This window comes from Miniopterus natalensis, chromosome 13 (assembly GCF_054644295.1).
Source record: "Miniopterus natalensis isolate mMinNat1 chromosome 13, mMinNat1.hap1, whole genome shotgun sequence".
Classification (NCBI taxonomy): Eukaryota; Metazoa; Chordata; class Mammalia; order Chiroptera; family Miniopteridae; genus Miniopterus; species Miniopterus natalensis.
The window spans coordinates 50,683,072-50,707,414 of NC_142093.1; the positions used below are offsets into that span (position 1 = coordinate 50,683,072).

The 24,343-nt window shown below is 51.5% G+C and overlaps 1 protein-coding gene across 1 annotated transcript in view; it reads right to left on the reverse strand.

The window, feature by feature from the left end:
• Positions 1 to 9,340: 9,340 nt before the first annotated feature.
• FBLN7 (fibulin 7) overlaps positions 9,341 to 24,343 on the reverse strand; it is a 38,515-nt gene continuing 23,512 nt past the window's right edge. The window contains exons 5-9 of the mRNA XM_087823688.1: positions 20,542 to 20,667; positions 17,997 to 18,140; positions 17,041 to 17,178; positions 15,106 to 15,244; positions 9,341 to 13,780 (exon numbers count right to left, since the gene is read on the reverse strand). Of these exons, the coding sequence (XP_087679814.1) occupies positions 13,408 to 13,780; positions 15,106 to 15,244; positions 17,041 to 17,178; positions 17,997 to 18,140; positions 20,542 to 20,667 (920 nt within the window). The 3' untranslated portion in view covers positions 9,341 to 13,407. The remainder of the gene's footprint in view (positions 13,781 to 15,105; positions 15,245 to 17,040; positions 17,179 to 17,996; positions 18,141 to 20,541; positions 20,668 to 24,343) is intronic.

The following is a 24,343-nucleotide window of genomic DNA, read 5'->3' on the forward strand; positions in this document are numbered from 1 at the left end:
TTACCGATGACCCCAGGGTGCTGGTTTTTACAGTTACTGTAGTTGTGGGCTGGGGAGGAGAGCAAGATGGGGCAAGTCATGGCCACCAGGCATTTGCTAAGACTCAGCTGTTTTTCTTGAGTAAATTCTCTTTGAATTCATCCGTTTGAACTTAATTTCCAGGGTTCTGAAAAATGGCTTTAGACTGTCTTGCCAGAGTTCTCCCGTGACCTGTGAAGTGGGTTTTCAGAGATCCTAAGTCGACGTTCCAGAGTGGAAACCTGGCTCACTCTAAGTATTGTTTGACATCACAATACCTCCTTTTTTACAATTTATATCTACACTTCAGAAACATTTGTTTGTGACCGGTAGGGAGACTGACGCGTGCCATCCTTGGGTCCTTTTCTTTCACAGCCCCCCCTTTCCTGCCTGGCTGTCCAGGAGCTCATCCTCCTGGCAAGATGCTCCTCATTCCAGAGTATTTGGGATGTCCACTCGGCTCCAAATTTTAAAACTACCTTCTTAAGGGGTTCCTCAGAAGTGGCTGTATTTATCATTCACATAAGGCTTAAATAAATGAGTTTTGTATCCCAACTGCACTAAAAAATATTTCAAATTTATTTGCCTGGATATGTTCCTTGGGGGGAATATCTGTTACATAATAATATAAACTGGACTTTAATCTTGGACTTCCTGAACAAATTTGTGATTCAGCCCCACGTCTGCTGACACACCAGCTCCTTTCAGCTTTCCATGTGCCTGCAGACTCTGAGCCAACTTAAACTTCCCCCTGCAGCTGAACTCAGTTAGGTAAACCTGGAATCAACAGAAGCGCCCCTTATTTCAGCCAGATGCACATAAAACAGCCATTTCAGTCCATGAAGGAGGAAAACCTGGTCCCAGTGAATTCCTGCTTGTCGGGCTCAATGCCGGCCCTTGTGCTGCCGTGAAGGGTCCTGTGTTCTCACGAGCCGGGGAGGTGATGCAGCCGGGGCCCTCCTCCCCGGCCCTGCCGCTCGGGCTGCCAGCAGTTCTGCAGGCCCTGTGTTCCTTGGGATGCATCCTACAGCTAGATTTGTACCAGGAAGAGGAACGGAAAAAAATGACCTTGACTTTTTAAGTGGGATGTGCAGGACCCTCCATCATGGGGGCCAAAAGACAGGGAAGGGGAACCTATGAGGAATGGGGAGACCTGGGAGATACTCGGCCAGGAAGACACTGCTGGTGCCCGGTGACATCTCAGCAAGAACGCTGTCACCATAAGGAGGCTGTGGGGGGACTGCATGCAGCACCAGGAAAGGGCCTCCTGGGCCCACCCATGGATCAGCTGGGGCTGTTAGCAGAACCCTGCAGGCTAAGCCACAGAATTGGGAAGCGGGGGTTCAGCACAGCAGTCACCCACAGCCCAGTCTCATGCTGGTCTCCCTCTTCCTCTGAGGCCTCACCCACAAGTCCTCGCTGTCGGGCAGCTGTTGTGAACATCAGGCAAGGACTCTCTCCCTCCCCTCTTCTGGGCTCAGCAGCCCTACACCCTTGTCTCAAACGGCTCTCCCCACCCCCGATGGTCTGGAAGCAGCACAAGGGCGTTCTGTCCTGTTCGAGACTGTGTCCCTGCGAGGGTCGGGCACAGGCAAGGCCCTCACTTGATAGTTATTACATCCATCAAATATTAAACATTAAAGGGGGACTGCTATTTCCCCCAACCAGATGAAAAAGGGGCCTCTAGGTGAAAGAGTGAAAAGGATTTTTTTGATGTTTAAGCCTTGCAGTGGTAGAGGCCTAACCAGGAAACACAGGTGGGAAATGCTGTGTCTTTCTGCTCAAGTAATCCATGAATTCCCCAGACAGGGGCGGAGGCAAAGGAGAGGAGAGGAGAGAATTGAGAGCGAGAACCTGAGTAAGCAGCCCTGGATGCCCTACGCACAGCCAGGTGCACGCAAGCCTCCCTCTGTGACATTCGCGTGCACGTGTGAGGTGCCCTCCAAGTCTTTGCACAGTTCTGAGCAAGGCCACTTCCTTTCTCATTTCCAAATGTGGGGCTCTTACCTAGTCCCAGTCACCAGCTACCTAGTACACACCTCACAGTTGCCCACCACACAGCAGCGGATCCAGGGACCGTGGTGGAGACCACTGGTTGCTTGAGCTGGGAGTTGAGGCCCATCTGTCAGCGACCACCTGGGCCCCACCTACAGTCAACAGAGTCAGGTTTATCACTTGCTGCAGCAGGAGAGCTATGGCATTTCAGGGCACGGGGACATCTCAGCAGGAGGGCCTTAGGGAAAGAATTCTGGAGCTTTCCAGACTAGGGGCAGTCGTGGGATGGCCTTAGCAGGGGTGGGTCAGCTTGTGTCAACTAGGGAGTTACTGGCAGAGTGATTAGTCTTGTCTTTCTGAGTGAGCAGGTGTCAGAGGTTTATGTTTAGCCATTTGTGACGCCAGTGCTCTGAAGGATGCGGTTTATAGGTGTGTGAGTCGTTTTCAGAGGCACCTCTGAAAAGTTGTATAGAGAGGGTGAGGGGAGGACAGCAGGGAACCTGGACCCTGCAGAACCTGAGGGGAGAGTGGCTGTCATTTGTCCCCAGTCCTCCAGGAAAATCCTTCCTTATCCCAGAGTCAATGTATCTCTTTTTGTTTTGTTTTTTAAATATATATTTATTGATTTCAGAGAGAGGAAAGGAGAGGGAGAGAGAGAAACATCAATGATGAGAGAGTCATTGATCGAGCCCGCAACCCGGGCATGTGCCCTGACCGGGAATCGAACCCCAATCGCCCAGACCCTAGGTTGACGCTCAACCGCTGAGCCACGCCCAGCCGGGCGATGACTCTCTTTATGAAACATGCTGACTGACCCTTTGTTCCAGATTTTACTGCTGAAATAAGTAGAATTATGTCACTCCTTATAAAATTAGCCAACTTCTCTTTCAAAGAAGAAAAACGGCCTCCACGTTTGAAAACCAGCCTCCTGGGTGTCCCCAGGGACCCCACACCCATTGCGAGGTGGCCTCTGACTAACGGAGCAGCAGTCGCCCTGATACAGGGATGCCGGGCGTGACAGAGGACGGTGGGCTAGGGCGTGGGCTGTGGAAGAGGCGTGTACTCGGCAGCGGTGGCTGACCCTCGGCAAATGTTCTGGAAGGGAGACGGGGGAACAAGGTACATTGGTTTCCCGGGGCTGCTGTAACAGTACCGCAAACAGGGAGCCTAAAAACAACAGATGTCCTCTCACAGTCTGGAGGCCGAAGTCTGAGATCAAGGCGTGGCAGGGCTACCCTCCCTCTGAAGGCCCCAGGGAAGGTCCTCCAGGGAGGGTCCCTCTTGTCGCTTCCAGCTTCTGGTGATTCCTGGCATCCTTGGCATTTCCTGGCATCCTTGGCATTTCCTGGCTGGGACAGCATAACCCCGTCTCTGCCTTGTCTCCTGCCTGTATGAGTGTCTGACTCTGCTTTCTTTTCCTACTTGGATACCAGTCGTTGGATTAAGGCCCACCCTAACATAGCAAGACCTTATTATAACCTAACTAATTGCATCTGCAAAAACCTATTTCCAAGCAAGGTCACGTTCACAGGTACCAGGTGTGAGGACCTGAACAGATCTTTTTGGAGGACAGTTCAGCCAACAACACAGAGCCTATTCTGCTCCCAAGGCAAGAGGTTAGGACAGAGCTGGGTTTGCTTAGCACCTAAAACTCCTCCATGCCACTGGGAAGCCTGCCCCGACCTTGAAACGTATCGTTCTCTCCTGCCTGGTTTTCCTGTTTGTTTTCTGTAAAGCTGGCGTAGGGAGCCGAGTTCATTCCACTCCTCAGTCCACAGCGTGATTTCACCGTCAGTGATGAGGTCTCTCATTTTTTTCTCTTTCTGCCCTGAATCGCTCAGGGTAGTTATGCTGGAGTAACAAACAATCCTGAAGTTTCCATGGCTTAAAACAACGAAGGATGGCTTTTTGCTCACTTTGCTCACAACATGGTCAGCAGCTCATGGTATCCCTCGGGTACCTGAGCTGACAGAGCCACTCACCTGAGTGAGGCCAGTTGCCCTGCTGGAGGGGGAGAGAATGCTGGGGACTCCGATGTCGCAACTCAGTGGTACAGCAGGTCCTGCGTAATGTCGTTTAGTTGTGACGTTGATGAGATGCCATCGGGGCTTAACTCGCTTGTATCATTAGCCTGCAGTAAAACTGGTTTCATTATACGTCGTTTCGCTTAAAGTTGCAGAACGCAGGACACTAGTGAGGACTCACTGTGCTTGGCCCTGGGAGGCATGCACCCCTTCTTAGCCAGGACTCAGCCCACTGGGGGCAGAAGTGCCAGCCTAGGCCTGGCCGGTGTTTCTCAGTGGTTAGAGTGTCGACCCACGCACCGGAGGGTTGCAAGTTCGAGTCCCAGTCAAGGGCACATACCTGGCTTGTGGGCTCAATACCTGCCCAGGTCAGGAGGCAACCAATTGATGTCTCTCTCACATTGACTCTCTCTCCCTCTTCCCCTCCCTCCCTCTTACTCTCTCTAAAAATCAATGGAAAAAATATCGAGTTAATCGAGGTTTAACAAAAAAATAAAAAGCAGTGACCTACCCAGAGTGGGCAGACAACGGGGAAGATTTGGCCAAATTCACCAATATATCCCTCGAACACCATCTGCTTTGTTTCGTGGCCAGTCGGTCACTTTGTCCATGGTTTCCATGGCGAATTTGCTATTTAGGTGGCCCTCGCTCCTGTTTCTTCACACTGGCCTTTTCAGTGTTCCCTTCCCCAGCCGCCTGGGCCCTGCTCTGTACACACTAAAGCAAAACCAAGTCGGTGGCAGCAACAGGCAGCCCCTCCTATGGCATTCACGTTGGTCCTCATGAACTTAGGGCCTTCAGTCGCTGCGGCACCAGCCAGCGTGTGGCCGAGATGCCCGCACCCGCAGACCTGGGCTCTAGCTGGTGAGACGAGGGTGCCCTGGGCTACCAAGAAGTCTCCTCCTGAGACCCGATTACACTAGAACCACATCACCACCTGTAACAAGAGGCCCAGAGGCGGAAGGTTCCAGGCCCCTTTCCCCGGGCTCTGCCTTTCACCAGGAGATGTTTCCTTTACACAGACCAGATTCTCTCATTGTCAAAAAAAAAAAAAAAAAGGCATCCAGCATATTACTTCTGCCTGGGATGGTCCCTGGACACTTGGACATGTCGCCGCCCCCCTGGAGAATGCCATGTGGCAGCCCTGGGCTGGTCTTGGACACTCACTGGCCCAGGATGACTCATCGTGGAGCCTGGGGTGTGAGGGTGGGTGGTCGCCTTCCCCTGAGACACAGGCTGGAGTGAGGAGCGTGTTAGTTCGCTGGGGCTGCCATCACAGTACGAAAGGCTGGGTGGCAGAAACAACCAACCTTTATCTCCTCACAGTCTGGACGCCAGAAGCCTGAGATCAAGGAGCCGGCAGGATTGGTTTCTCCTGCGGCCTCTCTCCCTTTGGCTTGCAGACGGCTGTCGCCTCCTTCCTGTGCCTTCCCGTGGCCTCCGTCTGTGTGTCTGTCCTCACCTCTCTTTATAAAGACACGGCTCATGTTGGAGATAGGCCCACCCTGATGACCTCACTTTAACTCCACGTCTCTAAAGGACCCATCCCATCCCCAAGTACAGCCACATTCGGAGGTCCTGGGGGTCAGGGCTTCAATATAGGAATTTAGGGTGGGACACAGTTCAGCCCAAACAAGAAGAGGGGGGGCTCTGAGCAAAACAGGCTTCTTCCCTGGAACGTAGGAAGGGGAAATGGATCCTGGATGGGGAACCAACAGCGTCTGTGATTTGGGGAGACAGAAGACACTAGGTAAAGAAACACATTCATTCCAGATAGTGAGAAGTGTTTTTAAAGAAAACGAAACAGGGCAAGGGGATCAGGGGCGACTGCGGAGAGAAGAGCAGCATTGACAAGGGTGGCTGGGATGCCCTGAGAAGGGGACCTTTGAACCACCCCAAGTGAAGAGCTGAGCAAGGTGGGAATGAGCTTGGTGGAGTCAAGGGGCAGAAAGGAGGCTGGTGATTGTGGCAGTGTCCTCAGTGTGGGCCACAAGGTGGGCTGGGGCCAGATCACTCGGGCTCTGGGGGTTGAGGCTGCACTCTAAGGTCCGGCTGCCTTCAGGGAAATGGGGAATGCTCTGCAGAGACATATCTGTCCGCTGGGCAGCCTCCAGCACTGGAGTGAGAGAGATGCCTGCTCTCAGGGCCCAGCCCCCAGCCCCATCGGGCACTCCCTGCTGGCTGAAGGCAGGAGTGAAGACAGCCACCTGCAGGACTCGGGCAAGGTAAGGAACGTGCTCTTCCTGTGATGGAACCTGATGGCTGGGTGGGGAGGACAGGTGGATTTAAGAAGCAGAGATCTTGCCTGGCTGGCTTGGCTCAGCGGTTGAGCATCGACCTATGATCCAGGAGATCACAGTTCTATTCCCCGTCAGAGCACAGGCCCCGGTTTCGGGCTTGATCCCCAGCAGGGGGTGTGCAGGAGGCAGCTGATCAATGACTCTCTCATCGATGTTTCTATCTCTCCCTCTCCCTTCCTCTCTCTGAAATCAATAAAGACATATTAAAAAAAAAAAAGCAGAGATCTTTACAGAAACATGTCTGACCACTCAATGACTGTGAAAGGAAGGCTGGCTGTCGTGCAAGGGCCACTGCTCGGCTGCTGTGACTCCTGCCTAAGGAAGCCAGGTATGCATGCCGTAGAGCCTGTTTCTCCTCAAAAGTATATCAAAAGAGCTTCCTGGAGAGCCCTGGCTGGTGTGCTCAGTGGTTAGAGCACCGGCCCGAGCACCAAAGGGTCCAGATTTGTATCCCACCCCTAGTCCTGGTGGGTGTGAGTGGCAACCAGTCAATATGTCTCTCTCACATCAATGTTTCTCTCTCTCCCCCTTCCTCCCTTCCACTCTCTCTGAAAAGCAATGGAAAAAACATCCTCAGTGAGGATAACAAAAAAATTTAATAGAGAGCTTCCTGGAAATAAAGAACTAGGTTGCAACAATTTCATTTTTCATTTAAAGGTGGTCAGATTCAGAAAACTGTCAGCTCAGACCCAATTTCCACAAGTCATACTCTCTGGTCTGCAAGTCAGCTGACACTTCCGTGGCTTTGCCAATGCTGGGATTTGTTGGAAATCCTCCTTGTGAGAGCAAGGGCACATGAATGTGGCCTGAATGTCCCATGAGACTTCCTCTAATCAGAATCATTTAAGAGCCAGCTTCTTCATGAACTGGTCCTGACCCTGCCAGTGGTCTCCTTCCCCTGACCTCTGACCCTGGCGAGCTTCCAGCTCAGTGGGCTTTGACTGGTTTTACTGTTGTAAAGGTACCCCGTGAGGTACAGGTGAGATCTCATCTCCCAACTCGAGTACAAACCCTGTCCATGGCAGGGATTGTCTGCCTGAACAGAACACACCCAAGAGCTTGAGCAAGGAGGAAAGGACATGGAGTTTCTGGTAAACCACAGGAAGCCGGGTGTCATGGGACACTGGTCCCCACACAGAAGACCAGGAGTGGCAGTTTAAAACATGTCCCTAAAACCCTTTGAAACTTCCGTTCAACTCAACCCAACTTAGGGAGGACTCACTGGTCCATGTCCACTTCCCTTTACTCAATGGTGTTTGACACAACTTTGACCAACAGAGTATGACACAGGTGACTCTGTGACTTCCAAGGTAGTCACAAGGCCGTGCAGCTTCTACCTTGTTTTCTGGACACTCATACTAGGAACCTGGGCCACTATGTCAGAAATCCCACCCTTCTGAGGCCAACATGCTCTGAAGAAGCTAATCTACGTGGAGAGCCCGAGGAAAGCTGTCTGCTTGTCCTGTCTGCGAGTTTCCCCGACCAGGCCAACATGCGAGTAACCCGGCCCCTGGCCAGGAGTGCTCCCAGCTGAGGGGGTGCAGACACTGTGGAGCTGAGTTCCTGACCCATAGAATCCATGAGCATGATAAAATAACTGTTTTAAGACTGTAAGTTTGGGGACATTTTATAACAACAGTAATAACCAAAACAAAAAATGAGGCTCTGTCGCTGCAGGTCCCCCAAGGCTTCCTTTCCCTCTCTTTCCAAGTCAGCATCGTTGTTGTCTTCACGAAGCTGCCTTTGCTCTGTGCACATGAACCCAGTGTGGTTTTCTCAGGCCTCCTCCTATCACTGCTGCATTCACACACTCCAAATTCTGAGCCACAATCCAAACACCAGGAGCCGGGAGCTAACTGTCACCACACACGATGACAGTGTTTGCAACATCTGGCTACAGGGGTGGTCAAGCTGAGCACATTCCCCATGTACTGACCACCCTCGTTTTCACAGCATTCATGCCTCCGTGAAATCACATACTTTTCTTGTTTACATGTGCATTATCTTCTCACTTGCTGAAATGTAAGCGCCGTGAGGTCAGGGTTCCTGTCAATCTGGTCATCCATTATATCCTAAGCAACTGAACAGCACCTGGAATACAGGAGACATTCAGTTTTTATGCTGCTTATAAAAACCTACAGATTCTCAAATGTACAAGGTAAAAGTCACAAAAGCCTACCTTCCACCTCTGCAGTGGGTGCTTGGTAAGGGCTGAGGCAGGTGGCTGGTGGAACGTGACCCCTGAGTCTGACTTCATGTCTCTTCTAGGCACTTGCTCAGAGCCCCACAAACCCATCAAGTTTGATTCTTCAGTGATATTTTGTTTTAAATTTATTTTTCTTTTTGTTTGTTAGTTTTGGAGGTGCTACACTTTGAAAAGAAGAATTTTTTTTTTAATTATTATTATTTTTTTTTGCCCTGGCTGGTGTGGCTCAGTTGCTTGAGTATAATCCCATGCACCAAAAGGTTGCTGGTCCAATTTCTGGTCAGGGCACATGCCTGGGTTGTAGGCTCGCTCGCCAACAGGGGGCATGCAGGAGGCAGCCAATTGATGTTTCTCTCTCACATTGATGTTTCTCTCTCTCTCCTTCTCCCTTCCTCTCTCTCTAAAGTAAATAAAAACATATTTTTAAAAAATTAGTTAAAAAGAAAAAGAAAATAAGATGATTTTTAAAAGTTATCTGAAAACCTAGCTAATTTTCCAACATTGAGGAGCCAGTGATCCAGTTGGCTTGTCTCATCTCTTCCTAGTGGCTGTTGACTGCTACTCATGAGTCCAGTATGAGCAGGTGGGTTTGCTGGGGGACAGCCCTCCACTCAGGCCTCTCTGTCCTTCCGGGGGGGGGGGGGGGGTGATGTGCTGATGTGAGAACCAGGGATGCTCCTGGGCCTTCTCTGATTCAGGAACATGACTCTCATGCATTGTTGTTGGGAAGAGAAAGGAGTAGAATCCTTATGGAGGGAACAGAGTTACAAAGGCAAAAATACGAAAAGACAAATGCATATTGCTGCAATATTTTTAATATGAAAGGACTGGAAACACCCAAATGTCAATCAAGGGTGGCTGGTTGGATAAACACTGGTATGTCCTTATAATGGAGCACTTTACAAGAGAATGTTCTGTCTGGTTTTATGGAGTGGTGTCCAATATTTTGTTAAGAAAAAAGCAAGATCAAGGAAAGTGTAAAATAGCATGATATCATTTACCACCTGCACATATTGTTTTAAATGGAAGGGTAAAATGGAAAAAAATATTATCTATGGCAGAAAAAGGTAATAGGATGGAGAGAATATAAAATACAGACTTCTCAGGCAGTTCATATTGTGGATTTGAATTTGGAACCATGTAAATAGTTTACCTAATTATAAAACATTAAAATAAAAAAGCAGTTTCTAAAAATTTTTAAGGAAAACCAAGTGAATGACCGTAACCCTAATTCAAGTTTGGGGTATAACCGCAGAGAGAGGACCCGTTCCAGGTTATTTTAAAACAGTAATTTGACTGTACATCCCTAGGCATAAACCCTAAGGACAACAGAATTGCAAAAGAAAACTTTAACTGTTTCCAGTAATTATTTTTTGTGATAATTTTGGCATTGTCATTCTGAGGATTTAAGATAATGTGTAATGTGTAGGTCTTACTATATGGTGACGGGAGAAGATCTGACTTTGGGTGGTGGGCACACAGAGCAATATACAGATGTTGTAACATAGAAACCCACACCTGAAACCTGTATGTTCATATTAACCATTGTCACCCCAGTAAATTCAATAAAGTGTTCAAAGAAAAGACAATATGTAATTATTTGGGTGATTTTTGAGGAAGTTTTTCAAATGAGAGAAAGAAGAGTAGGTGTAAGGTCAATGAAGTTACATAAAAACCCTGTACTCCTGAGTTGAACTGGAAATACCAATATAAACTCATGTAGTGTTTTTCTCTTTAAAAAACAACAACAACAAAGAGTACACATGTCCTAGTTCTGTCCACTAAAACCAAGAAACAGAATTGCAAAAGAAAACTTTAACTGTTTTCAGTAATTATTTTTTGTGATAATTTTGGCATTGTCATTCTGATCACACCACTACCATTGAGCACCCTTAGCACCCAGATTTTGATCTCTAATTATCATTGCCCACTGAAAGGAACCAGGATCCCTGGGGTAATGCATGACTTCAGGGCTGGGACTCAGAATACACAAGATGAGCTTGAAACAGATAGACAAGATAACTATGAAACTATCAAAGACCACCCGGGTCGTGTCAACAGGAATCAGCCAACTTGAAGCAGTTCCCAAGGGCCAGAGGGACCACAGTCTGAGAAACAGCAGGAACAGTAACTGCAATGCCCTGAAACATACCTCAGCTGTTTAAACCACGAGTTCATCATGTACTCGGCAAGAAAACAATTCTCACTGCAGCCACCTTGCAAGCTAAGAAGAGTCGAGGAATTTTCCTGCCTTTCCTATATAGACCAAACCCCAGGACAGCCAAATAATTGATGAAAGCAGGTTTCTCTTGACAAAGTACACCAGCCAATAAACAAAAAAGAAACAACAGCACTAGAATATTATTTGCGACGCCTAAAGGAGTCATGGTCTATCAACAAACATCAGTGGCTGCTAACATTAGAAAAGAGTCAACAAGAGACTCTGTTGCTCCCACTGGAAGCTCCTGTTACCACCAAGAAAGCAGTCTTGCAAAGCAAAACCTAACTGGACCTGGATTAAGTCTCTAGATATAAAGATTGATGTGTAAAAAGCAGAGAGGACAGAGGAACATGGAAAAAGACATAATAGAGATGCACTCAGGAAAACCCAGACTGTGGGAAATTCTACAGGACAAATGACCCAGTACTCTGTCTTCTAACAAGCCTCCAGTTTCTCCAAACATATGTTCAGATGTGAGAACCACTGTACAGATTAAAAGAGACTAAAGAGGCCTATCAACAAATTACAAATCATGGATCCAATTCAAACAAAGTCATGAGCCACTCAGAAATATTTGAAGGTATTAAAGAATTATTGCTAATTTTTTAGATATCACTGGTATTGAGGTTGTGCTTTTTAAAGAGTACTTATAGTTTAAGGAGAAATGCTAAAATATTTACAGATGAAATAATGTGACTGACGTCTAGGATCTGCTCCAGAATCATCATGTGGGGTGAGAATAGAGATGGAACAAGACTTGCTATGTGTTACTCACCGAGGCTGGTGATTTGGACATGGGCTCATTGCACTCCTCTCTGCTTTTGTGTGTGTTTGCAACTGTGCGTGATCAAAAGTTAAAAAAAAACCCACTGCCGAATACTAGGAAACTATGTCTCTTGGAAAGGGGTGCAAATTAATACCTCTATTAGCTGCTCTGACCTGGCACAGATTGTGAAAGGACAAAAGAGGGTTGGTTTCCACGGGGAAAGTGAGGTGAGAGAGAAAAGAGAACATAAGGTATCACCCACGGAGAAGGCCCAGGCGTACTCCACAGGAGGGGCGCAAGCAGCCTGGCATTCATGCGGCACTGTGACGGCAGATCTAAGGATGCAAACCACTGCTTTAGGCTGGGCCTGTGGCATCCAAGTCATCGTGATGCACCAGTGGAGGTGGGCGCCTGTTCTGAAGAGCATCTACATGCCTCACCTGGGAGGTGACAGGCTTGTCCCTGGGAGCCACCCAAGCCCTCAGCAAGGAGGAAGAGCACACCACTGTAACGTGGCCAGGCCTTTGGACTCTCCCACCTGACGTCCGCATAGGGGACAGGGTGGCCTGCAGGCTTCTGATCCTTCACAGCACCACTTGGAAACACAAGGCTGTGGACAACAGTTTCAATAGTCATGTAACAGCCCAGAAAGGCAGATTTACAGGCCCTGGTTCTGTCGTTGGAGAGATGGCAGCTGAGCTCATGGGAGGAGATGAAAAATATCAAAGGCAACTCTTGACTGTGTCTTACTCTTGTCTGGCAAATTAAGACAAGGATAGTGTCCCAGAAACATCCTGATGTGGGCTTGGCCACTAACCTGGCAACACATGTCCTCTGGCTCCATCTCATACCAAGCAAATACAGAGTTTTAAAATAACGCATCTGTGATGAAATCTCACCTAGATTAACATCTATTTGGATACTGAAACCTCACAGCTCAGCCAACTTCCCACCCCACCCCGCCACACCCCCAGCCTTAGCTGGTCACTGGAGGGCATCTCCTCCTGGCTCTTCCATCAGAAGTAGAAGGCCTGGAGCATCTTAAACTCCTCACAGCCTGGTGTTGCCTTATGAATCTCCTACTGGGCCAGGCCGGATTTCCACTGCGGGAGCAATCCCACATTCACCTATGTGTTCTCTCTTAGTCATTCATCTTAGTGGCTGCGCCTAGACAGGAAGCGAGCTAGGTGTCCCCTCCTACAAGGCACGGGGCCAGCTCATGTTCAGGGACAGGCCAGGTGGGCAGGGAGAAACAAGAGGCTTTATTTACTCAGAATACCAGGTTATGTTTTGAGATATGATTTCTCAAAAGGAATTAATTCAGGCAGAATCTACTCTTCAATGTTGGTCCCTTGGTCTAGAAGAATCATGTGGGGCTCCCAGGCCTGCACCCCTCTCTGTGAGAAGGCTGGCAGGCATGTCACCGAGGGGACACAGACAACAGCAGAACTCTGGGTCGTGGCCAAGGGCCCACCCCGTGCCACGCACACAGGGCCCGGTCTGACCCTCAACATGACTAATAATACAGGACTGATCCACATTGTAAGCCTTCCCTCCCCGGCTAGCTCAAACCCATAGTGCCATTCGCACAGCATTTTCAAAAGCTACCCATTCCCCTGGAAAAGAGATTTCAGAAAATTAGTGCATAATCGACGGGAACAACCTTAAAGCAGAAAACAAAAGTGATGGCAGCAGTTTGGGTTTCGTGGCCGCCCTTCCGTGCAACGCTGTGGGCCAGGGTGCAGCGGTGCCCTGGACCCCTGGGTGAATGGCAGGTGAGCAGGCGGGCAGGGAGGGGAGGCGTCTCGCAGTCAGTGCCCACAGCTGAGCCTTGGAAGACACATGAGCCCAGATCTCCACCCCGTGCTCACGCACTCTTAGAAGTCGTATTGGGACACAAAGATGGTGAGCTTGGACACGTGGCTGATCTGGTAGGAGCGGCCCAGGTATTCCGACATGGCGAGGTCCAACTCCACTGTCAGCGGCCCCTTCAGGGTCTTCAGGAGGATCAGCTCCCCTGTCCGGAGGTCTGAGCGCTGCATCACAAAGTGCTCGCGGCTGTTCCCTCCCACGATGCCAAACCGCAGGCCCTTGGGTTTCCGCTGGCCGGGCAGCGGGGGCATGGTCATGCGGAAGAGCACCACCGGCGTTGCCAGGTTGGAAAGCACAGACAGGTAGTGAAAAGAGACAGTCTTGGGCAGGCGGAGGCAGGGTTTGCTGTCCATGGGGCAGGGATTTCGCTCACACCGACTGGATTAGAGAGGCAAGATGTAGGCAGTAAGCCTTGGGAAGGTGCAGAAGGGCTGCCCTGACCTGGCTTGTCCCCTGCCTGCCCTCTTGCAGAGGCCACAGGAGTGACCTTTCCCAGCCACTGGTCCCTCACCACAGGTGCCGGGAGCTACAAGCAAGTGAGTGTGGCTGGTGTCAAGGTGGCCAAGGAATAGGCACCCTCCTAATCCCACTTGTGTGTGTATGTGTGTGTTCCTGTGTGTGTGTGCATGCATGCGTGTGCGTGTGCATGTGCATGTATGCTATTACTATAGCTTTTACAGAAAAATAAAGCCAGGAGAGATTAAATAGCAATGGTGGTGCTGTAGTCAAACCAGGCACCCTCTGCACACGCTGAGACCTCCACCTGATGGCGGGACCCCAGCAGGTAGCTGGCAACATCCTGAAATATGGCGCTCCCCACTACTGACCTTCCCAAACCCCAGGATTATTCATTCCTGAGCAGGAAGCCCTGTCTGCCTTAACCCTTTGGGGTCATGAGGAAGGGTTGACATTTCCTACATAAACACAGATGCAGGTAAGCTAATTTGGTGAGTCACATCATCATGGTAATTAATGCAAGTTGAATAGCACATCTGGCTGAAAATTAGGGATGTCCCCAGGGCTATGACATGTAGGCCCCCCTGTCCCTTCACTGAGTGGCTCCTAAGCTCTTCTCTCTCACTGACAGCTGCCACTCTCAGGGCTCCCTCGCTGCTTCCACTCTGCTGTGGCCCCCCAGAGCACTTCAGGTATCTAAGCTGGGGAAGGCGGTTCATTCTAAAGACAGTGCTAAACTCCCACGTCCTTTGTTACAGTTGTGGCTATTCTCCCCTAAAGGCCTGTCTCCCACCTTTTGAAAAGAAAAAGCTCTATTCAGTGCTATGCAGGAGCCAAACCTAGAAGCCAAACCTTCCAGTACCAGTGGAAAAGCCGGGTGATATAGCGCTGGCAAGGTGTGCAGGATGTGCTGTGCGAACACGGGAAGGTGATCCTCTCCCAGATCGGTGTGATGTATGCCTGTCTCCTGGCCACACCACCGGCGGTCTCCCTCCCTGACCTGCAGCACCGGTGGCTAAGTGCTGGCATCTTCTGTGTCAGCAAGCAGCACTGGCAGATTACTCCTGTTGGGGCAAACTGGGTCCTGGCTGCACAGGCCGTGATGCATGTACCGCCACCACTGAAGGGAAACAGGAGCGCAGAGAACCCAGACTCCCAGCTCCCTGCCTTTCATCTTTCCTCAGACATAACTGCACCTTCTCCCAAGAACCTTTGGAAAATCCGGCCCAGCCACCTGGGATACTCACAGGGGAGATGTCATCACATAGGTCACATTGTTCTTGTCCTCAGGGCACTTGGGGTCGATACACTGGAAGGCTCCACCAATGTTGACGCACATGGTTTTCCCCGTACAGTGGCGCTGGGGACGCACACACTCATCAATATCTGAAATACGGGCACCCAGTGAGGATCCCCAATGTCCCCTCCATCACTGGCAGGGTCACTGGAATGTGGTGTCCCACACATGGGAAGCTGTCCAAACACTCACGCTATTTCTTAGAGTGGGAACTCTCCTCCGAAGCTCCCTGTCCCCGCTCCAGCTTACAGAGGGGTTGGGCAGCACAAAGGAGTGTTCCTGCCACAATGTTTCTCTCAGACCTGCCTCCTCCTCAGCCAAGGTGCCCTTCACGGTTATCACGCCCTTTACGATCAAATCACGGAAAGCTTCTTACTCAGCCTCACCCCACGCCCAACGTAGATGGCCTCACTCTCCTCTGTATGGGTTCTCTGCTCCCTTCACAAATGAGTTTCCCGCTGAAGTCTGTGTTTCTTCCCAACCCTGCACAAACACTGCAGGATGGACAGATGAATGGAAATGGATGAGGGATGGATGGATAGATGGATGGATGAAAGAGATGAATGGGTGGATGGAAGGATGGATGGATGGATGGATGGATGGATGGATGGATGGATGGATGGATGGATGGGAAAGATGAAGGATGGATGGATGAGAGGGAGGGAGGGAGGGAGGGAGGGAGGGAGGGAGGGAGGGAGGGAAGGAGGGAGGGAGGGACTGAGGGATGGATGGGAAAGATGGATGGATGGATGGATAGATAGATAGATAGATAGATAGATAGATAGATAGATAGATAGATAGATAGATAGATAGATAGATGATAGATAGATAGATAGATAGATAGATAGAGATGATAGATAGATAGATGATAGATAGATGATGATAGATAGATAGATAGATGATAGATAGATAGATAGATAGATAGATAGATAGATAGATAGATAGATAGATAGATAGATAGATAGATAGATGATAGACGAATGGATAGGAAAGATGGATGGATGGATGGATGGATGAGAAAGATGGATGAGAGGGATGGATGGATGGGTGGATGGATGAGAGAGATGGAATGATGGGTGGATGGATGGATGATAGCTATTTGGATACCTTCTCCTACTCCAATCCCAGGTTACCTATTTCTCTGTGTCCTGCAGTGGAGCCTCAATAGGATGTCACTGGGGAGCTGCATCCACTTGTTCCCATAGCCTGTGGAGCCCTCTGCCTTCTCTCCTCCTCCATCCCTGCAGCAGCTCAGAGCCATAGTCTAGGGCTAGTTGGGCTCTCTTCTGTGTCCTATCTCCACGAGTAACAACTGGGGGTCACAGGTCTGTCCCTTCTCTAATGTGAGGCAGGCCTGGGTAGCAGACGAAATTCTCCACAACCTAGGGACCTGCTATAGCATCAGGGTTCCAGGACTGAGATTTGGAATGATCACACTAGGGCAGAGTGACTGTAAGGTGCTTCCCTTTCAGATGCAGACGCAAGCGTGCACCAGCCTTGGAAAAGGCACATTATTGCCAGGGGCCTCATGTTTCCTCCAGATTGCAGGACAGAGGAACCAACTGGCTGCTCTTCTTTTGGGTCCAACCCTGGCTAAAGGCATTGCTGAGTGGGAGAACATGACCTGACCTTGCAAACAGAAGAGACTATTTGACAGGATGGTTAAGCAATTTGCTTTCCTATTTATGTCAGTGCCAATACACCCTGATGAGAGGTCCTTCTGTTGGTGGTTTTTTAAAGACTGAATATATCTGAGACTTTGACTCCCCTAATACCCACTGCACCCCCATTCTGAAGTCCTGGCAGGTCACAGGAGCAGCAGTGACCAGATGAGAAGAGCCCACTTTAGCCCCGCAGCACCTGCTTCTGGTGCAGGTCCACTCACCCTCACAGGTCCTCTTGTTGGGCAGCATCCGGTACCCACTGGGGCAGGTACAGTGGTAGGAGCCTGGTGTGTTCACACAGATGTGCATGCAAAGGCGGGAGTACCCCCTCCTCTTGTAGAGCTCACACTCGTTCACATCTGGGGACAGAAGTGCCTGGTATGACTCCTCCGGGAGTCATGCAGTGAGCCCTGTCCCCAGCAGAGCATGGGAAGAGGGGCAGGTGCACTGCCATCCTCCTGAGCCAAGGGCCCAGGGAGCATAAGGGAGGAGTTAATGGAGTAACCAGGCGGCTTCCAAGGCTCGTGGGCAGCCCAGAGAGCCAGGCTGGGCTGCAGCCCCAGATTCCTGGCCTGTTTCGTGGCCCTCTCGTTGGGAATGGAGTAAGAGGGTTTTGTTTCTGCTGCAGTAAAAGGAGGCTGTTGACACCAACTGACCAATTCTCAGGTCTGAACCACTGGCCTGAGTTGTTTTCAGGAGCTTTGTTGGTCAAGATAGTTGCTAGAAGTGGTCTTGTCTGTAAAGCGGAGCCCAGAGGGGGCAGGGATGAGCCCCAGGCACCTGCCCAGCTCAGCATGTCCACCAGCCAGGATGCAGGGACAAGGGGCTCCAGGCTCTTTCAGCCTAGTGTGCAGGGCTTGGGTGGAAGCCCCGCCAGGTCCTGAGACTGGGGGCGAGCCTGGGACCCGCTGGCTCCTTTTTCAACACCCTCCCCTCCAGCAGCATCTATGTGTTAGCTCCGTCTTAGCAGCCACTAGGTCAAAACCGACCTAAAACCGCAGTGGGTAGGATCTCGGAGGCCGGGCTCCTCCTCTGTGTCCTGGGAGCGGGCTGGGTGCACCCATAGGTGGGAAAGCATTGGTGGGTGCCCCTTCCCTCCTGTGCCCTCCCCTGGCACGTGGGAGCCCCGCTGCGTCCACCCACTTCGTGTTCCCCCCCGGCCCACCCGCCTACCTACCCAGGCAGACGCCGTCGCCGCCGGCCGCGCGGTTCAGCCAGAAGCCGTACTCGCAGCGACAGTACCGGGTCCCCTCCTCCACCTCGCAGCTGGGCTGGCGGCGGGAGGCGGGGTCGCCCATCAGGAGCTCCGGCGCCTCGGCGGCTGCGGGGAGAGCGCGCGTGAGGGCCGCCCCCCTCCCCCCGGCCGCCCCACGTCGGGTCGGGAGGGGCTGGGGAGCCGGAGGGGAGCCCAGAGCGCTCCCTCTGCAGGCGCAGGGGGACGGACGGAGACTCGCCAAGACCCCGGAGGCGCCGGGCGTCGGCACCAACTGGGCGCGAGCTGGCGCGCGCGCTGCACCGACGGCGGGGCCGCGGGGAGGCGAGAGGCCCCGGCTTTGTTCGGAAAGGCTTAGCCCACACCTGACGCTACCGGCCCAAACAGCAGTTCAAGACACCACTTTTGGAGGGTTCTTTTTCTTTTCTAAAAGCTCTAAGCTTTTTGTTTATTCGTTTTTAACCAAGAACAGAAACCCATTTTAGAGCCCTAGCCGGGTTGCTCAGTGGTTAGAGCGCCGGCCCACGGGCTGAAGGGTCTTGGGTTTGATTCCCAGCAGAGGCATGTCCCTTGACGAGGCAACCAACAGATGTGTCTCTCTCACATGGATGTTTCTCTCGCTCTCTCTCTCAATCCACTCTATCTGCAAAAGCAATGGAAAAAATATCTTTGGGTGCGAAAAGAGAAAGAAATCCATTTTCTAACCAGAAAAAAAGTTAGTTTGGGGAAGTTTTCAAAGGATTTCGAGCTCTCACTCAAGGGAGATTGTAGAGGAATGGGGGTAAAAGTAAGGGGCCCCCCCGCACAAGAGGACACACACTGCGGGGTTCCACTTAATGGTCCTTAGAGGAGTCAGATTCAGAGACAGAAGCAGCAGGGTTGCCAGGGGAGGGGGCTGGGCACAGAGTTTCAGGTTTGCACTGTGAAAAAAGCTCTGGAGATGATGGTTGCCCAACAACGTGAATGTACTTAGTGCCACTGAACCGTACACTTAAAATGGATAAAATGATAAATTTTATGTTATTTGTGTTTTACCATGATAGAAAAAAAAGGTGAATGGATTTAAGAAAAAGTATCAGGAGAGAGGCTCCCCCCACAGAGCTGAAAAGACAAAGGCAAGCAAGCTCCTCAGGTGTCTGCTAGCTGGTCCATGGGCACCCTGAGGACAGGAGCTGGCTTTGGTCTGCTTATTACTCCCTCTTTCCCTTCCTGGGGGAGCAATGGTTGGGGGGGGGGCCTGTCATGGGATGCTTTAAATATAAAGTGCCCCTGGACTGTGAAACAATTGCATGAAGGTCCTGACAGCAGAAGCCATCAGTCTCTAGGACCAGCACATTTAGGTTGAAAGGGGGCCCATTTCTTTTTCCATCCTGTTTGTAAGTGGAAGAGGCAGTGGGGCGTCAAGAAAGGCCTGCCTCCCTCCTCCGTTAGCACAGAGAGCACCCCTTGGGGACAGGAGCTGGAGGGGCCTCTTAGCTGCCGGTAAGGCAGCCTCATCCTGAGAAAACTCCCAGCAGGCTGAATAGAATGAAGACACACAAAGCAGCAAATCTCTGGGGCAACACTTAAAAGTGACCTTGGGCCTTGGCCGGTGTGGCTTAGTGGTTAGAGCGTCAGCCTGCACACTGAAGGGTCTCGGATTCAATTTCTGGTCAAGGGCATGTACCTGGGTTGCAGGTTGATTCCGCCCCTTTTTTTTTTTTCTCTCTCTCTCCTCCTCCCTCCCTCCTTTCCACTCTCTGAAAAGCAATGGAAAGAATATCCTCAGGTGACGATTAACAAAAACAAAACAAACCATGACCTTGGGCTGGGTGCAGTAGAAGGACATTGAGTATTGACAAAGCTCCTACTCTCCAGATACTATGCTAACCACTCATTCCTCTTCCCCACAGTGAGATGCCACACAGAAATCAGAGGACATGCCAGGCTTTTTGAGCAGAGGGACAAGACATCTTTAAGATCTGATCGTTTTATATACAACATGTTGGTTGCATCACAGTGTGGGGACCCCATCCACTCCTATAGATTCTGTATTGGGGTTTTTTGCCATTTACACAACAGCCACTGTGTGTCTTCCAGACCTTCTGGCTGGAGATGTGCTGCGATTCCATGTGGACAACCTCACCACCAGTCAGATGAACAGTCACCCATCTCTAAAGACACTTGGCCTCTAGCATTAACTACAGATTTTGCAGGTGTGATGGGAAAGGAAAAGTCACTATGTTGGTCTGCAGAGGAAAAACTGACAAGTGAAGGTGGCAGCAAGGAAACATCTCCGGCCCAACCCCAATCTGGGGAATTTTCAGGTTGTGAATCAGTCCTTCCATGTGAATTTTCTTCCGTAAAAAGGGTAAAAACTCTGGTTACACAAAAGAGCTAAACGGATTCCCATAACTACTTCGGGGGACCAGAGAGGAAGAGCCCACTCCCTGACCTGCCAGCATCTGGTGACCCCTGACTAGGGTCCCCTGCAGTGGGCGTCCTCGCCCAGCCCCACACAGCTACATACCGATCTGGGCCTGGTACTGACAGTGGCTCCCAGTCCTTCCTGAAGTACAAACGCATGTATACTGGTTGACTCCTTCTAAACATGTCTCACCATGTTGACAAGGCCGGCTGGAGCATTCACTTGTATCTGGGAAAAGAAATAATTTTCAAACACAAGTGTTTGAGTTCTGATTCTAAAACAAACAAAACACAAAATGGATGAACTTTCTTTACATTGCAGTTTGACCCCAGCACTCCGCCTCCCCTCTGTGCCCTTGCCACTGCCCCCCTGTAGGAGCTCAGATGCAGCCACCCTCACTCAGCAAGTCACCTATCCTGCCAACCTGGAGCTCTGCTGGGGGGTGCGGCCCATTACCTGCCCCATCAGGCAGCACCCAGGGAGAACTGCCCCCAGCTCTGCCCCTGTCCATCAGCACCCAGGGAGAACTGCCCCCAGCTCTGCCCCTATCCATCAGCCCCCAGGGAGAACTGCCCCCAGCTCTGCCCCTGTCCATCAGCCCCCAGGGAGAACTGCCCCCAGCTCTGCCCCTATCCATCAGCCCCCAGGGAGAACTGCCCCCAGCTCTGCCCCTATCCATCAGCCCCCAGGGAGAACTGCCCCCAGCTCTGCCCCTGTCCATCAGCCCCCAGGGAGAACTGCCCCCAGCTCTGCCCCTGTCCATCAGCCCCCAGGGAGAACTGCCCCCAGCTCTGCCCCTGTCCATCAGCCCCCAGGGAGAACTGCCCCCAGCTCTGCCCCTGTCCATCAGCCCCCAGGGAGAACTGCCCCCAGCTCTGCCCCTGTCCATCAGCCCCCAGGGAGAACTGCCCCCAGCTCTGCCCCTGTCCATCAGCCCCCAGGGAGAACTACCCCCAGCTCTGCCCCTGTCCATCAGCCCCCAGGGAGAACTGCCCCCAGCTCTGCCCCTGTCTGTCAGCGCCCAGGGAGAACTGCCCCCAGCTCTGCCCCTGTCCATGAGCACCCAGGGAGAACTGCCCCCAGCTCTGCCCCTGTCCATCAGCCCCCAGGGAGAACTGCCCCCAGCTCTGCCCCTGTCCATCAGCCCCCAGGGAGAACTGCCCCCAGCTCTGCCCCTGTCCATCAGCCCCCAGGGAGAACTGCCCCCAGCTCTGCCCCTGTCCATCAGCCCCCAGGGAGAACTGCCCCCAGCTCTGCCCCTGTCCATCAGCCCCCAGGGAGAACTGCCCCCAGCTCTGCCCCTGTCTGTCAGCGCCCAGGGAGAACTGCCCCCAGCTCTGCCCCTGTCCATCAGCACCCAGGGAGAACTGCCCCCAGGGAGAACTGCCCCCAGCTCTGCCCCTGTCCATGAGCACCCAGGGAGAACTGCCCCCAGCTCTGCCCCTGTCTGTCAGCGCCCAGGGAGAACTGCCCCCAGCTCTGCCCCTGTCCATCAGCACCCAGGGAGAACTGCCCCCAGCTCTGCCCCTGTCTGTCAGCGCCCAGGGAGAACTGCCCCCAGCTCTGCCCCTGTCCATCAGCCCCCAGGGAGAACTGCCCCCAGCTCTGCCCCTGTCTGTCAGCGCCCAGGGAGAACTGCCCCCAGCTCTGCCCCTGTCCATCAGCACCCAGGGAGAACTGCCCCCAGGGAGAACTGCCCCCAGCTCTGCCCCTGTCCATGAGCACCCAGGGAGAACTGCCCCCAGCTCTGCCCCTGTCCATCAGCCCCCAGGGAGAACTGCCCCCAGCTCTGCCCCTGTCTGTCAGCCCCCAGGGAGAACTGCCCCCAGCTCTGCCCCTGTCCATCAGCACCCAGGGAGAACATTTTTTGGACAGGAGCTCAGTTTAGGGGAGTTGTAAGAGGGAGGGAGGGGTGGCCCCTGAAATGTCCGACTGAAGGGCAGTTGTCGCCACCATGGAATGTACAGAGATGGGGAAATGCACTTTCCAATCCCGCCCAGAAACCTGTGCTCCTGTTTCCTGTGCAACCATTGACCAGAGAAGAGTTCTCTTGACCCTTGACCTCGCCTCTCGTTGGAAAGGACACTGTTCCTTGCTCATGGACACAACGGTCCCGTGGAAAAACTAAGTTTAGAGAGATATATGTTTTAAAGTTTAACAGGTTTTCTCTGTGTGGTAGTTTTCTTATTCATGCTTTTATTGCCCTCTTCCATTTTTCCACAATAAACATTCATAAATTTGCAAATTAGGAAAAGAATGATCTTTTGAAACCCTCAGGCCCCATTTGCGTGTCATGAATCCTGTAAGCCCAGTTTCAGTGGCGGCATCTGGGCACCAGGGGCAGGTCTGTGGGTTCCCTGAGCTGATCCTAGCATCCTGGGGACCAGTGGGAAACATGTCCGAGTGGCACTGGAGTATCCTTTCCTGCCGTGCCCATGGGGAGGGAGGAACAGTCTTTGCCCCTGATAAGAAAAGCGGCCTCGTGTGGGCAGGTTGGCTTCCTCGTGACCAGGGTGTCATGTAGACTATGACATGGCTTGTATTCATCACAGAAGAACCCAGACCATCGAGATGTTGGGAGGAGCCATTTCAACTTCTCAGTGACCTCCGCCTGGCTGTGCTCCCCGCACAGGTTGTTTTCAGACAACCGGCCTCCAGAAATGTGTCTGGAAACGCACCGCACACAGAGCCACAGGGCTCGGAGTTCCCGTTTCCACCTGTTGTCCAGCCCATCATTTCTCACCAGCAAAGTCTGCAAACAGCAGACCATGGGGCCATGAAGCCACGGGCATCGAGCCAGGGTTTGAACACTAGTGTCTTTCAGTCCAGCCCGGTGGGACAAGCGCCATGGTCTGTCCCCGGCCGGGCCTCCAGCAGAAGGCACTGAGCCTGGTGGCACCTGGACAATGGGGTGCAGGTAGGGTGGGGGTTGTGCTCAAGTGCCCTGAACCCCAGTGCACCATCCCCCCTCTGGATCATGTGGCCCAGGGTTTTCATTTCTAGACAGGATCCACACAGGCTCTTATCTTGATCCACTCTTGGAGGCATGCCATGGCACGATGCCCAGTCCTGGCACCCTATCTGTGTCCTGACTGAAAGGCGGTTGTCATCACATCATGTCTGTCCCAGGCGGTGGCACTTAGTTAAGTGCATGGCGACTTCAGAGCTGTAAAGAGGGGACTGGAGAGGCTGTGGAGAGGCTGGGAAAGCAAAAGCACTGTGATGAGCCTGGCTGGGTGGCTCAGTTGGTTGAGTGTCGTCTGGTCCACCAAAGGGTTGCAGGATCGATCTCTGTGGGAGGCAACTGATTGACATTTCTCCCTCACATCAATGTTTCTCTCTCTCAAAAAAAAAAAAATCAATAAAAACATATCCTTGAGCGAAGATTAAAAAACAAAAAAGCACTGTGATGATTCTGTGGACCCACTTACTGTTCAGTGAGCACTTACTGTTTCCCTGGACCTGAGCTCAGTGTTCACAGGCATGATCTGACTTCTTGTTCCTTTATTCCTAATTCTTTCCTGTGTTCGCCATCTAGTTTCAAACTTTCCATTTCTCCAGTCACCTCTTTTCTGAGGTTTTCTAATTTTTATTTATGCCATCCTTTCAAGGATTTTATCTTTTAAAAGTTCCTTGCTGCTTGTTTGGAAATATTAGTTACAGCTTTCATCTGTTTTATGGGCATATCTTTCTGGCATTTCTTCATTGTCTGTAGACTTTACTCTCCGTTTCCTTACAATAGTTTGTATGGGATTTGAGGAGTCCTTTCCTATTACTCATGTTCAGGGGAAATAAGTTTTCCCATGGAGGTTTTCTAACTCCCTAACTCCTGATGTCACAGTTCTGCTGTTTTCAGCGTGGGTCACACTTGCTCAGCTCTGCCTTTTTCAATCCCCAGCCTTCT